Source organism: Carlito syrichta, unplaced genomic scaffold (genome assembly GCF_000164805.1).
Source record: "Carlito syrichta isolate Samal-C Ts95f unplaced genomic scaffold, Tarsius_syrichta-2.0.1 Scaffold277815, whole genome shotgun sequence".
NCBI lineage: Eukaryota > Metazoa > Chordata > Mammalia > Primates > Tarsiidae > Carlito > Carlito syrichta.
In genome coordinates this window covers 597,547-609,730 of record NW_007221911.1, presented here as the reverse complement: position 1 = coordinate 609,730, position 12,184 = coordinate 597,547, and the positions used below count along the sequence as shown (strand labels likewise).

At 41.2% G+C, this 12,184-nt stretch overlaps 1 protein-coding gene across 1 annotated transcript in view; it reads left to right on the top strand.

Moving 5' to 3' along the window:
- The first annotated feature begins 9,766 nt into the window (after positions 1–9,766).
- LOC103254383 (pappalysin-2-like) overlaps positions 9,767–12,184 on the top strand; it is a 158,676-nt gene continuing 156,258 nt past the window's right edge. Inside the window, exons 1-2 of the mRNA XM_008052475.2 lie at positions 9,767–9,782; positions 11,214–11,507. Coding sequence (XP_008050666.1) covers positions 9,767–9,782; positions 11,214–11,507 — 310 coding nt within the window. The remainder of the gene's footprint in view (positions 9,783–11,213; positions 11,508–12,184) is intronic.

Below are 12,184 nucleotides of genomic sequence, written 5' to 3'. Positions count from 1 at the left end.
AAGCAACATGCCCTAATGTGCATGGGACCTGGGGGCCCTGTGAGAGGGAACTTGAACCTGGCTCTGGGGATTTAAATTTAACAGATCTTCAGATGAGTCCCAGATAAAGTGACTGAATTGGAAAATAATCTCTCTGAACGATGGAGCGGGCTGTGGCTTCATGTAGACAGGAAAAGTGAGATCTCAAGTGAGTTTCCTCCCTGGGCCTTAGTTTCCTCACATGTAAAGTGGAAATAATATGCATGAGTAGGGATGCCTGGCATATAGCAGGGATTCAATAAATATAAACTTTCGCAGTAGTAGAGAAGTTCCAAATACTGTGTGTCTGTGGTTGCCCTCTCTGGTCATGCTCTCAGCCTCACACCTCACTTCCAACTTGAAGATATTTTTAGTGCCCTGGAAACATCTTGACTTTTGTATAAAGGAAATAAATATGTTTTCAGGAATCCAACGACTTGCAATAGTAAATCTATTTTTAAGTAGCAAAGGGAGTTTCCTCACAAATCAGAGAAGGAAAAACAAAGAAATCAATTTGTTCAAGAAAAACATTTAAAATACACACAAGCTTTGAAACTCAAAAAAACAAAATAAAAAATATATAATTCAGAGAAGGAAAAGGTAAGTGAAGGTGGCAGCTTGGCAGAGCTGGGTAGCTGCCTGGGGAAGGTCTGTGAATGAACGTCATGGAGCCCAGTGGACTGGAGTAGGGTGACTGTCACAGGGAAGATGCAGGTAGAGAAAGTCAAAGCAACAGCTGTGTAGGGGGAAGGGAAGGTGAAAGCTGCAGAAACTAGCTCAGAGGTGAGATACTCTTCCCCTACCCAGAACTTTGTAAGGGTCTCCCAGGATGAACCTCAACTTCCTTTTAACCAAAGAGTTGTACATTGAGATTAGGGAGTTACACCAGTTGTGATACATTCACGCTCAATGTGGACGAAGCTTTTGGTAATGAGAAAAAAAAAACATTGATTTTACAAGTGGGAAACCTTTGGCAATGTCAGCCAGATTGTTTTTGTGGAGTGCAGGTGCAGAAACCAGGGCAGGATAGTGAGAGGAGTCCACAGAAGGTGAGGCAGGCATGTGGATCTTTCAAGACGTTTGGCTGTGAAGGCATAAAGCGCTAGTATGGGAACGTGATGATTGGAGGTGTTGAGGAAAGCTTTAGTTTTAAAGAGACTGAAAGTGTTTATAGTCAAAGGTCTATTAGCTGATGGAAGTGGCGCATTCGGAGACATACCAGAATTTGTAGACCATGAAGGTGTTAACTGGAGGCCACCTACTCTGAAGCTGCTAGTCATTAATGGTTGGACTAGAGCAAAGTCACTGTTGTCCCCTATCTACTGCCAATCTTTATACTGTATCCAAGCAGAGTGATTCTTCCTGGAGTTAAGAAATAAGTAAGATGGGTAAGCCGGAGTACACCATATAATTTGAGGAATTGTAGAGTCATTCGTGAAGCAGGCTACATGACAAGAACAAGGTAAGGACTGCTCCTGGGCACTAGCCACTGACTTCTGCTGTGTGTTATTTGTCAGAAGATGACATTCAGCAAGTGGGGGTATTCCTCTTTTCTTGGGGTTTGGAGAATAGGTAGTACTCATGGATATTAAATATCTTGAACAAAATTACCATAGGATTTGAACCACATGCCTTGAAATTAGGGTACCCCAAAGGAAGATTCTAGCATTTATAAGCATTTGAAGTAAATAATTGCTTTTATTTTTTACTTATTTTTATTTTTATTTATTTTTTTTTGAGTAGGAGTCTCACTCCGTTGCCCAGATTGGAGTGCAGTGGCCGCTCCCGGCCACCGCACCCTCAACCCGCTGGGCTCTGGCGATCCTTCCGCCTCAGCTGTCCAAGTAGCCTGAATTACAGGCACGCGCTACCACGCCCGGCTGATTTTTGATTTATTGTAGAGATGAGGCCTCGCCAAGTTGCCCATGCGGGTCTCGAACCTGCGGGCTCAGGCAATCCATTCACCTTGGCCTCCCAAAGCGCGGGATTACAGGCTGAGCCACAGAGCCCGGCCAAATAATTGCTTTTATATGTGGTAGTTTGAAAAGACTTTTCTTCTTTTTTTTAACATTTTTTATTTTAAAATTGAGGGGTACAATTAAGGGTTAGGTATATAAATATGCATCGTTCAGGTCCCCTTGTTGATAAGGGGTGTCTCCTCTTCCCTGGACAGATATTGACTCCGTTAATCCCACCTCCCTTTCCCTCCCTACCCCCCCCCCATAGTTTCCTGCCACTGTCAATTCTTTTCTTATAGTATTATGATAGATGTTCAAGGTTCATTATATGAGTGAGAACATATGATACTCATCTAGTTCCATCCAGGTTGCTGCGAAATTCATGATTTTGTTCTTTCTTGTGACTGCATAGTATTTCATCGTGTATATGTACCACATTTTTTTAATCCAGTCGTCTTTTGATGGACAGCATCATTGGTTTCAGGTTCTTGCTATTGTGAACGATGCTGCTATAACATACGTGTGCAGGTATCTTTTTTATAGAGTGATTTGAGTTCTTCAGGGTATATTCCCAGTAGGGGGATTGCAGGGTCATACGGGAGGTCGATATTTAGAGCTTTTAGGAATCGCCACACTACTTTCCACAGAGGTTGTACTAGTTTACCCTCCCACCAACAGTGTAGCAGTGTTCCCTTTTCACCACATCCTCTCCAGCATCTGTTATTTTTTGATTTATTTATAATTGCCATTCTGACTGCAGTTAAGTAGTATCTCAGTGTAGTTTTAATTTGCATCTCCTTGATGATTAGTGAAGTTGAACATTTCTTCATGTGTCTGTTGCTGCTTGGATGTCTTCTTTTGAGACGTGTCTGCTCATATCTTTTGCCCACTTTATAATGGGGCTGTTTATTTTTTTCTTTTCAGCACATTTGAGTTCCTTGTGGATCCAAGATGTTAGGCCTTTGTCAGACATGGAATTGGCAAATAATTTTCCCAGTCTGTGGGCTGTCTCCCTGCTCTCTTGATGGTTTGCAGAAATTGTCAGTTTAACGAGGTCCCACTTGTCTATCTTATCTTTTATCATCCATGCGTTTCGGGTTTTGTTCAGGAATTGGATACCGGTTCCAATTTCCATAAGGGTGTGTCCTGCGTTTTCTCAGATTTGAGGTTTTACATTTAGGTCTCTGATCCATTTGGGGTTAATTTTTGTGTATGGGGATAGATAGAGATCTTGTTTGAATCTTCTGCATATGGTCAGCCAGTTTTCCCAGCACCATTTACTGAATAGGTTCTCCTCTCCCCAGTGGTAGGTGGTGGAGGCTTTGTCGAAGATGAGTTGGTTGAGAAATTGAGGTTTTGCTTCTGGAATCTCAATTCTATTCCACTGGTCTATATGCCTGTTCCTGTACCAATACCAAGCTGTTTTGATTATTGTAGCTTTATAGTCTGGTAATGTGATACCTCCTGCTTTGTTTTTTGGGTTTTTTGTTTTTTGGGTTTTTTTTGCTGAGGATTGTTCTGGCTATTCTTGGTCCTTTGTAGGTTTCCATATGAATTCCTGTATTGTTTTTTCTAGCTCTGAGAAAAATGTTGCTGGTAATTTGATGGGTATTACATTAAATCTGTAGATTGCCTTAGGTAAGAAGTCTTTTCTTTTAAAATATGTCCTAGCAGTCGCTGAATCCTTGATGTTCCTAAATAGCCTGACATAGAAGAGATGCTCAATAAATGCTCAATTAATAAATTAATTATAGAAAATATCTTTTCCTGCAAATCAAAACCACATTAAGATACCACCTAACCCCAGTAAGAATGGCCATAATTAATAAAACAAACAACAGCAGATGCTGATGAGGATGCAGAGAAAAAGGAACGCTTCTACACTACTGGTGGGAATGCAAACTAGTGCAACTTCTTTGGAAGACAGTGTGATGATTTCTGAAAGAACTAGACATTGACCTTCCAAATGATCCAGCAATCTACCTACTGGGAATATACCCAGAGGAATTAAAATCATTCTACAAAAAAAGATACCTGCGGATGCATGTTTATTGCAGCTCTATTCACAATAGCCAAAACATGGAACCAACTGTGCTGCCCATCGAAGCTGAATTAGAAAAAAAACATGGTACATATACACAATGGAATATTATGCAGTCATAAAGAACAAACATAATGACTTTGCAACAACTTAGATGAATTTAGAGTCTATCATACTTAGTGATCTATTACAGAAACAAAGAATCAGAGTCCCCTATGTTCTCACTTATAAGTGGACCTTGAACAATTATCATAAGACTATAAGAAAGGGATTGGCAGTAGTGGGAAACTGCCAGGGGAGAGGGGAGTGGGATTGGCAGTTGAGGGAAACTGTTGGGGCTGGGAGGTGTCGGGCACACCTCATCAGCAAGGATACCTGCATAATGAACATTTGTCTACCTAACCTTGAATTGTACCCCACATCTTTAAAATAAAAAATTTAAAAATTTTTTGAAAAATTAAAAAATGCAATATCTTTTCCATTCATACTCTATAGTGCCTAAAATCCTGTCATGAGGTTGTATGTGGGCATGTGTGTTTGTGTGTGGGTTTGAAGTGTTGCCCCCATGATGGAGTAAAGAAAGGATTTTTATCAAGTCTCCATTGCCTCAGTAACAACACCTTCACTTTTAATTAATCAGATTACTTTCTTCCCATGATGTGAGTGTGGCTAGAGAGCCCTGGGTACATGGTAGTTGGGGGTAGGAACAGCTGTAAGTGAATACAAGGAAACAAAAAATCACTCCAGACTTTGCAAAATTCATACCCATACACATGCTCATCTTAGTCTTGTCTGGAACAAAAGACTGTAAAACCAAGAAACTGATAGAAGATTTGGAGATGAGTGGCTCCCAGGTTGGTTCTCTGAAAGATTCACTTCCCTTTCTAACTCTCATTACAAGTTTTAAATCTCTTCCATTTCTTTCTCACCATTTGCTTACCAATCCCGTCACACCACTTTCCTTCCTTCCCTGCCCTGAGACTCCCTCCTGGACCCCAAGGCACGTACTTATAGCTTCCTCCCTCTATTGTTGACAGCATGTCTTGCAGAGCAAATTTTTGCCAGTCACTGGAAATGATTATGTAGGAACCTGCAGACCTGACCTCAATCTCCCTGTTTTATGGGCATATAATTTTCAGCCCTAAAAACTTTACAGACCTGTTTTAAAGTTGTTGCAACCAGTGTCCTCTTTTCAAGCTGCCTGAAGTTTATAATAGAAGTGGCTTTGGGAATCATTCTCTTTATCATGAGCCGTTCTGGTAGTCTGTGTTAAAGTTTGGAAAAGCCAGTAGGAACTTGGAAATGTAGTATTGTGTTGGAAGCTTGGCTGTTAAAATTTCATCTTCTAATCAGCAATTTATTTCTTTTATTCCTTTTCACCATCCCCCAGACCACACAATGGCTCTGTCTTATTGTTTGGGCTTGTCTTTCATAACCAAGCCTGAAAGATCTTCTAAGAATGCTGTGTACTCCTCCTGCCTGTTCATTAAGAAACAGCTGTGCCACACATGTCCCCAGTTGCTAAGTCCCAAGAGCCCATTCATGTTGTGTTCCATGAATAAGATGATGATACTGGCATGCATTGAGTTCACGTTTCAGCATACATATTCAAGCATGAAAGAAATATAACTTTTTGTATTCTTCTGTGATTGAACTTAATTTCTATTTGAAGCCCCATGTTGCTAAGTACTAGAAATTTCCTCTCAGCCAATTATGCCTCTTTTGCTCAGGGCTGTATCTAACTGTAGAGATTGCTTATACAGACCAAGGGTACAGGGGAAATGATTCATTTGGTCTTTAGTCATCAGGTGATGACTAAGGGTCATGGAGCTCTTTACCTATAACAGTGACCCACCCTCAGGGATTGTCTGGCAGGCTCTTTGTCACCCTTCCTGCTTAGCTTTCCTGGTCAGCCATTCCTTTCCAGAACGAGAACACCTATTCAGGAATCCATCACTGGAATGAAGCAAGGTCCATCTTCTGTCAGATCACACAAATCTGTTTAGGGTTTTTATTCCTTTCCCAGGGATTCACAAGTCAGGGTGCAGTCAACTTTATTGGCCCCTCTACCATCTATGCGTTCCCATGATTTACTCTTTATCTCTTTTCTTTCAGCTTAGGTTAATGTGGTGGTGATCATGCCAGTAGTATGAATAGGAATCCCTACCCTTAGTTCATTACTAGGCTGGCTAAGCCATGGGATCCTCTCAGGACTTGAATGACATAGGCTCTTGTTTATCTTCTTGGTGACTGTGACATCAGGATCAGAACAACATGGGAGAAAAGTATGAGTAGCATGGAGGAAAATCAGAGCTCTTGCTGAGGGTGTTGGCCTCTTGTGCCTGGCGATTCTTGGTTTCACTCTTGGAATTCTGTCCTGTGTGTGATCAGGCCCCACCTTCTGTTCACTGGATGAATAAAAGTGGGACTTTTTGAGGGTTATGGGTAAATGAACATGTACTACCAGGTTGTATATAGAAGTAGGAATACTGACAAATGGGCCAACATATATTTTGAGTCACTTTCCTCTGAGAATTAAACTAAGAGCTTATTTATCTATATTACTACTTCAATCTTCACAACAACACTCTGAGGTAGGAATTCTTATTATCATTAGACAGATCAGGAAATGACCTTGAGAACTTTGAATGAATGTCCTCCAGAATAAGAATCAATACCTTTCCAGTGAATATCCACAATCAAAGAAGGGCCTTGGTCATGTCAAAGACCATCTTCTGAGAGAAAATCTTCCATACCATGGTGTAAGGACCCACATGTAGCCACCCAGAGCCTGACTCACATTGCCAGTGACAGAAATGGAGGAAAGTGTGGGACTCAGGTTTTTAGCTTCAGAGGACAGTGTTGGATTGTTTGGATATATGTGTACAATAGTACTGACAAGTAGCATTTCGTACTATCAGTTCATTATGCCCATGATGTTGTCCCTGGAAAATGGTTGTAGCTTTGCCTGAAAGGGTAAGAATGCACAGCCCCTCAGAACCCTCTTCTGGAAAGACCTAAGTGGTGACAAGGGCAGGAAGGGGTTGCCATTCTGGGGACTCAGTTTTTATGTATTATTTATTATCATGTCTTCTTCCTTGTAATGAAAAGAAGTGCTTGCATTCCTTTTTTCAGATTTTGGGCAACATGTCTTTATACCTCAAGCAAGCTTTGGCATGAGAGAGAGAGAGAGAGTAATTTTCATTAAAATGCAAAAGAACTTTTCTAAACTAAATCATGAAATAAATGACTTTCCTCTCCCTCACATAGATATGACAACGTGTGTCTCTGTGAGTGATAAAAATTCACACCCCTAATAATATGAGTGTGTGTGTCTGTGAGTGATTAAAACCTACTTCTCTAATCATTTAACAAGTTTATTTTCATTGGAAGAGTGAGTAAGAACAGTGGGGGACTTTTTCACGTATGCGTGGGAGAGAATGAGAGGCACACACTGGTGGGAAGGGTATGTGGATTAATGGGCAGTGAATTTGGGTCACTTGGAAACCTGCCGCAGATCCGAGAGTAGGTTGTCCGGCAGCTTATTCCCAGCACGTCCCCCTCCCTCAGGCTACTGAGGTGGGTGCTGTTCAGCACAAATGACCCAGCCAAGGTAGTAACAGTCTATAACAGCACAGTTTTTTCCCAATGTGTTCATGATTGTCTCTAAAGGTCTGCATGTTAGTTATCTCTGAGATTTGGAATGAGGATAGGAAGAAATCTTAGTGATAAGCCAGTCTAGAGCCCCACTTTACAGATGAGGAGAGAGACCTAGGGTAAGGTCAAACAGCAAAACCAAGCCCAAAGAGCTGGTTAGGGTCAACAAACATACCACACTCCATGGCTCTCCAGTTCTAGTCCAGGGGAATGATTCTACAACCTTGTGTTCTAGCGGGTAGAAATACTATAAGAGGTCCAGGACCTTGGGCCCTTTTTCTAAACATGTATTTGGTGTGCAGAGCAGTTATCCCTAAACTAAAACAATATTTTGTTCAATATATCTGTATTTTTATATTTTGTGCAATATTCTATTTCACACACATGTGATTACTAAACCTATTACCATATGTTCCATACAAACCATTTTTTAAACAGAAGTCCCATCTTTCTGGAACTGAACATACAACTGTTGCAAATATGTGTTAAAATGTTCATGTTTTTAATTAAAATTGAAGTGTTGTCTGGGTGAAATGATACTCTTCTGTCTTGGAGTATGCATTAGGAATCCCAGGGAGGAGAGCCTGGCCAGTTGTCCCAGTTGTGAAGGGGATTTCTGGGAATGATGATGACTTGCCGTTTATGCTTCTTCCTCCATTTAAAAATAAGCTGGTTTGGCTCACACCTGTAATCCCAGTACTTTGGGAGACAGGGCTCGACACTAGCCTGGGCAACTTGGTAAACCCTTGTCTCTATAATCAATCAAAAAAATTAGCTAGGTGACATAAAGCATGCCTGTAGTTACAGCTACGTGGAAGGCTGAGGTGGAAGGATCGCCTAAGCCTAGCAGATCAAGGCTGCAGTAGCCATGAACATGCCAGTGTAATCCAACCTGGGTGACAGAGTGAGACTTTGACAAAAAAAAAAAAATACATACATACATACATACACACACAAACAAACAAACAAATAAAAGCTGTTTCTTTTTCAAAGCTGAATATGCATCTGTTGTAGAATCTTCTTGGATTTGGAAATATCTCATTTAGAATAGCACCCTCCAGTGCCTCCATGCCCACACTCCGATCCATCCCTTTCCTTGACACATGTTGCTTCTGCCCTCCCTTCTTCCAGGAACCTTCTTTATGTTTATCTGTAATTCCTTTCTCTTTAACTGAAGGAGATCACAAAAGGACTAGGGCTGGACTGATCATACAATGCAGAGCTATTTGATGTTTGCTTAAAGGTAAGACACACAGATAGAAAATAACTATTGGTTGGGGGTTGTCTTCATTTTTGGGAGTACTTCCTGGATTATGTTCTGAGGCATCCGGTTCTGTGTTCAAGTAGTTTGGAAAGCAAAGGGTTAAACACTGCAGGAGTTTTCAGGGACATTAACATAACAACTCTCATTTACAGTATAATTTTTTAGGAGGAGAGTATGGCATGCTGCATTTTTCTTAAGAACATTTAACCAGTGATACCATTTTTTTTTTCTTTCAAAGTATCACCTGGGATTGGATTGCATGAACACAATTTGGGAAAAACTAATCAATGTCGATACTTAAACTTCATAAACAAATTATAGCCTTCCTAAATTCTATTTTGGATGTTGAGTTTTTTTTAAAAAATCTAAAGCTTCTTTAGAGGTGGGGAAAGGAAAAGAGAGAGTAGGAAAAAGGAACTAATTGTGTGTAGAGGGAAAAAATGTGAAGGCAGAAGATGAGGAAGGTGAGGGCACTTGAAAGGACTGTTGGGGGAGGACAGAAAGTCATTCTCTTAGAATTCCTCCATGATGCGAAGGCCGATGTTGCTGTTAAAGGATGGAGGGTATAACATTGCATGAACTTCGATAAAGTTGACTAAATGTAATAAAATGTGTAAACACAAAGTGTTGGTGTCTTGGAAGGTGGAAATACCGTGTTTTTTCCAATACCAGCACTCTGGATGTTATTGAAATAAACCTATTTTCAAGACTATTTAACCTTATGTTTACGTGATTATGCACAAATGGAAGACATATTCAGAAAGTAACCTTATAAAAGGAAAATATGATAATCTTACAGAATAAGAATTTTTGTTGGAAGTGGTAAAGATGATCAACATTGGAGGTGAGGTCTAGCTCTATTTTAGATTGAAAGTAAACACTATCAGAATATAAGGCTGGACACAGTTTGGTTAATGCCAGCATGTTTGAGTAGACTGGGAGAGACTAGAACTTGGATTTAGAGACTGTCCTGTGTAGTAAGTAGTCAAGAGGCAGGTTGAGCTACCTATTAGCGAGTACCAACAGGCATGGTGCCAGATCCCTTGTGTTGTCTCCTGCTTGTAAAGTCATGTGTGTGGTTATCTATGAAACATTGCATGGAATTTAGAAACAGGAATAGTCCTTGAAATATGATCTGGCAAGAGGAAGGCAGGGCTGTTTTCAAGGGCCTGCTGTACTCAGAAGACTATTGATATAAAGAAAACTCAGGTGTGGGGAATGCAGCGAGTCCTGGAAATGGGGATCAGACCTGAAATGGAAGAGCAGGGACAGCTGGGCAACATGGCCAGGGGTGACTCTGGTTCCCAGAGGGTTGATCCAGAGCTGTTGGCATTCTCTGTCTCAGGTTCTAGAGATGAGGCTGGGTCTGGTCCTGACAATTCTGAGGAATAAAGAAGGAAAGTCAAGAGATTCAACCATAGGGAGAGGAGGGAAGCAGGGATTGGGATTTCAACAAGCCAGGCAAATAGCAGTTGGGGCACTCAATTCTCCGTAGCCTTTTCTTTTGTATGGGTACAATGACATTACTAGGTGTTTCATCTAAGCCCAACCAGATGCAATAAACTCTTCTCTGAAATACCTCATGGTTCTCTGGGAGATTTTGGGGGAATGAGGGTGGGACATGTTCTTATAGTGCCTGTGATGTTTTGAATTTCCTGTTAGTTCAGTTGACTTGTCTTTTGTCTTACTGGATGTTGACTCCTTGAGTGTAGAGGTTGTGAAATCAGAGGCAGCCTACACAGCTGTCATTTATTAAACTCCTACAATGTACTCAAAAGACCTAAAACACTGGTATTACTATCCCTACTTTATAGACAGAAAAACTGAGTTCTAGGCAGTCAAACAGTTGCTCGAGTTCCCAGAGCTAGTATGTGGAGGGGCTAGGAGTCAGGCCCAGATTTCCTCACCTCCAAATTCCATGTGCTTTCACTCAGACCAATAACTCACCTTTGTGTGTGTGTGTTTTTCTTTTAGCTCCCCAGGTGATTTTAATAAGAACACAGTGCTGAGAATCCTGGCCCTCTGCTATGTTGTTTTGTCCATGTTGACATCTCTGGCCTCTAGTATAGCACTCAAGCATAATAGGGGCTAAAGAAGGAAAAGAGGGTGTTTGTGGCAAGAGGGAAGAGTGATGACCAGATGCCTCTGGAAGTTATAGAATGTGTCCTTAGGGTTGAAACAGAATGGCTGATGTTCATCAGAAGACATAATTAGGGACTGGAGAGGCTACTAGCCACTCTGTGCTCATAGGTGTTTTCCAAACCTTCCATTGCAGGTGGCGTTGTCCTCAACACAGCCTATTATGGGATACCTGGCCGCACCGACATCATGATCCATGAGGTGGGGCATGTCCTAGGCCTCTACCATGTCTTCCAAGGGGTCAGTGAAACAGAATCCTGCGATGATCCCTGCAGGGAGACAGTGCCATCCATGGAAACAGGAGACCTCTGTGCCGACACTGCCCCCATGCCCAAGAGTAAGCTGTGCCAGGACCCAGAGCCTACCAACGACACCTGTGGCCTCACCTACTTCCCAGGGGCGCCATTCAGCAACTACATGAGCTACACAGGTATCATCACCATCTTCGTGTTTTGTTTTCTATTTATATATTTCTATCTTAAATAGTAAAACCCTCTTGAGATTCCTGCAACTTCTAGAATTAGGTTATTCTTGTTTTTGTTCACATCCTTAGGCATTTACTCTAAAGGAGAGTCCTGTTGTGATGGGGGAAAGAGGTTTGTGGGTAAAGTTTGCTCTTTGTACTGTTTTTACAGTTGATCAACAAGGTGGCTTGGTTAATTTAAGATTATAATTCTATTTTATTTTATGTGTTTAAGAAATACCAGATTATCTTCTTCCGATGCTAGCCAAGCACTGATTCTTAATTACCTGCCACTGTCCCAGCCCTACCAAAATGGTGCCATATCATTTTGAAAACCGTGTCTTCCTGACCCTGGTGACAACTGTATTGCCTGGTCCTGTCCTTCAGTTCGACTTCTATATTATCCTTCTTCTCTGTATCTCATACTTTCCTTGTTTCTAGAAAAAAAAAGTAAAACTATCCAGTCTCCTGATAATGGACTCAAATTTTTCCCCAAAATTAAGGGCTGATTTGATTTGATGACCTATTCCAATGGTGAAGGAAGATAATTTTTCTGTGTGTTTCAGGGGCTTGTTTGATAAGTTCTTCTAGAGCTATCCATAAAAAAGATAAACCACCAGACCCTGCTCATGACCTTAAAGGGA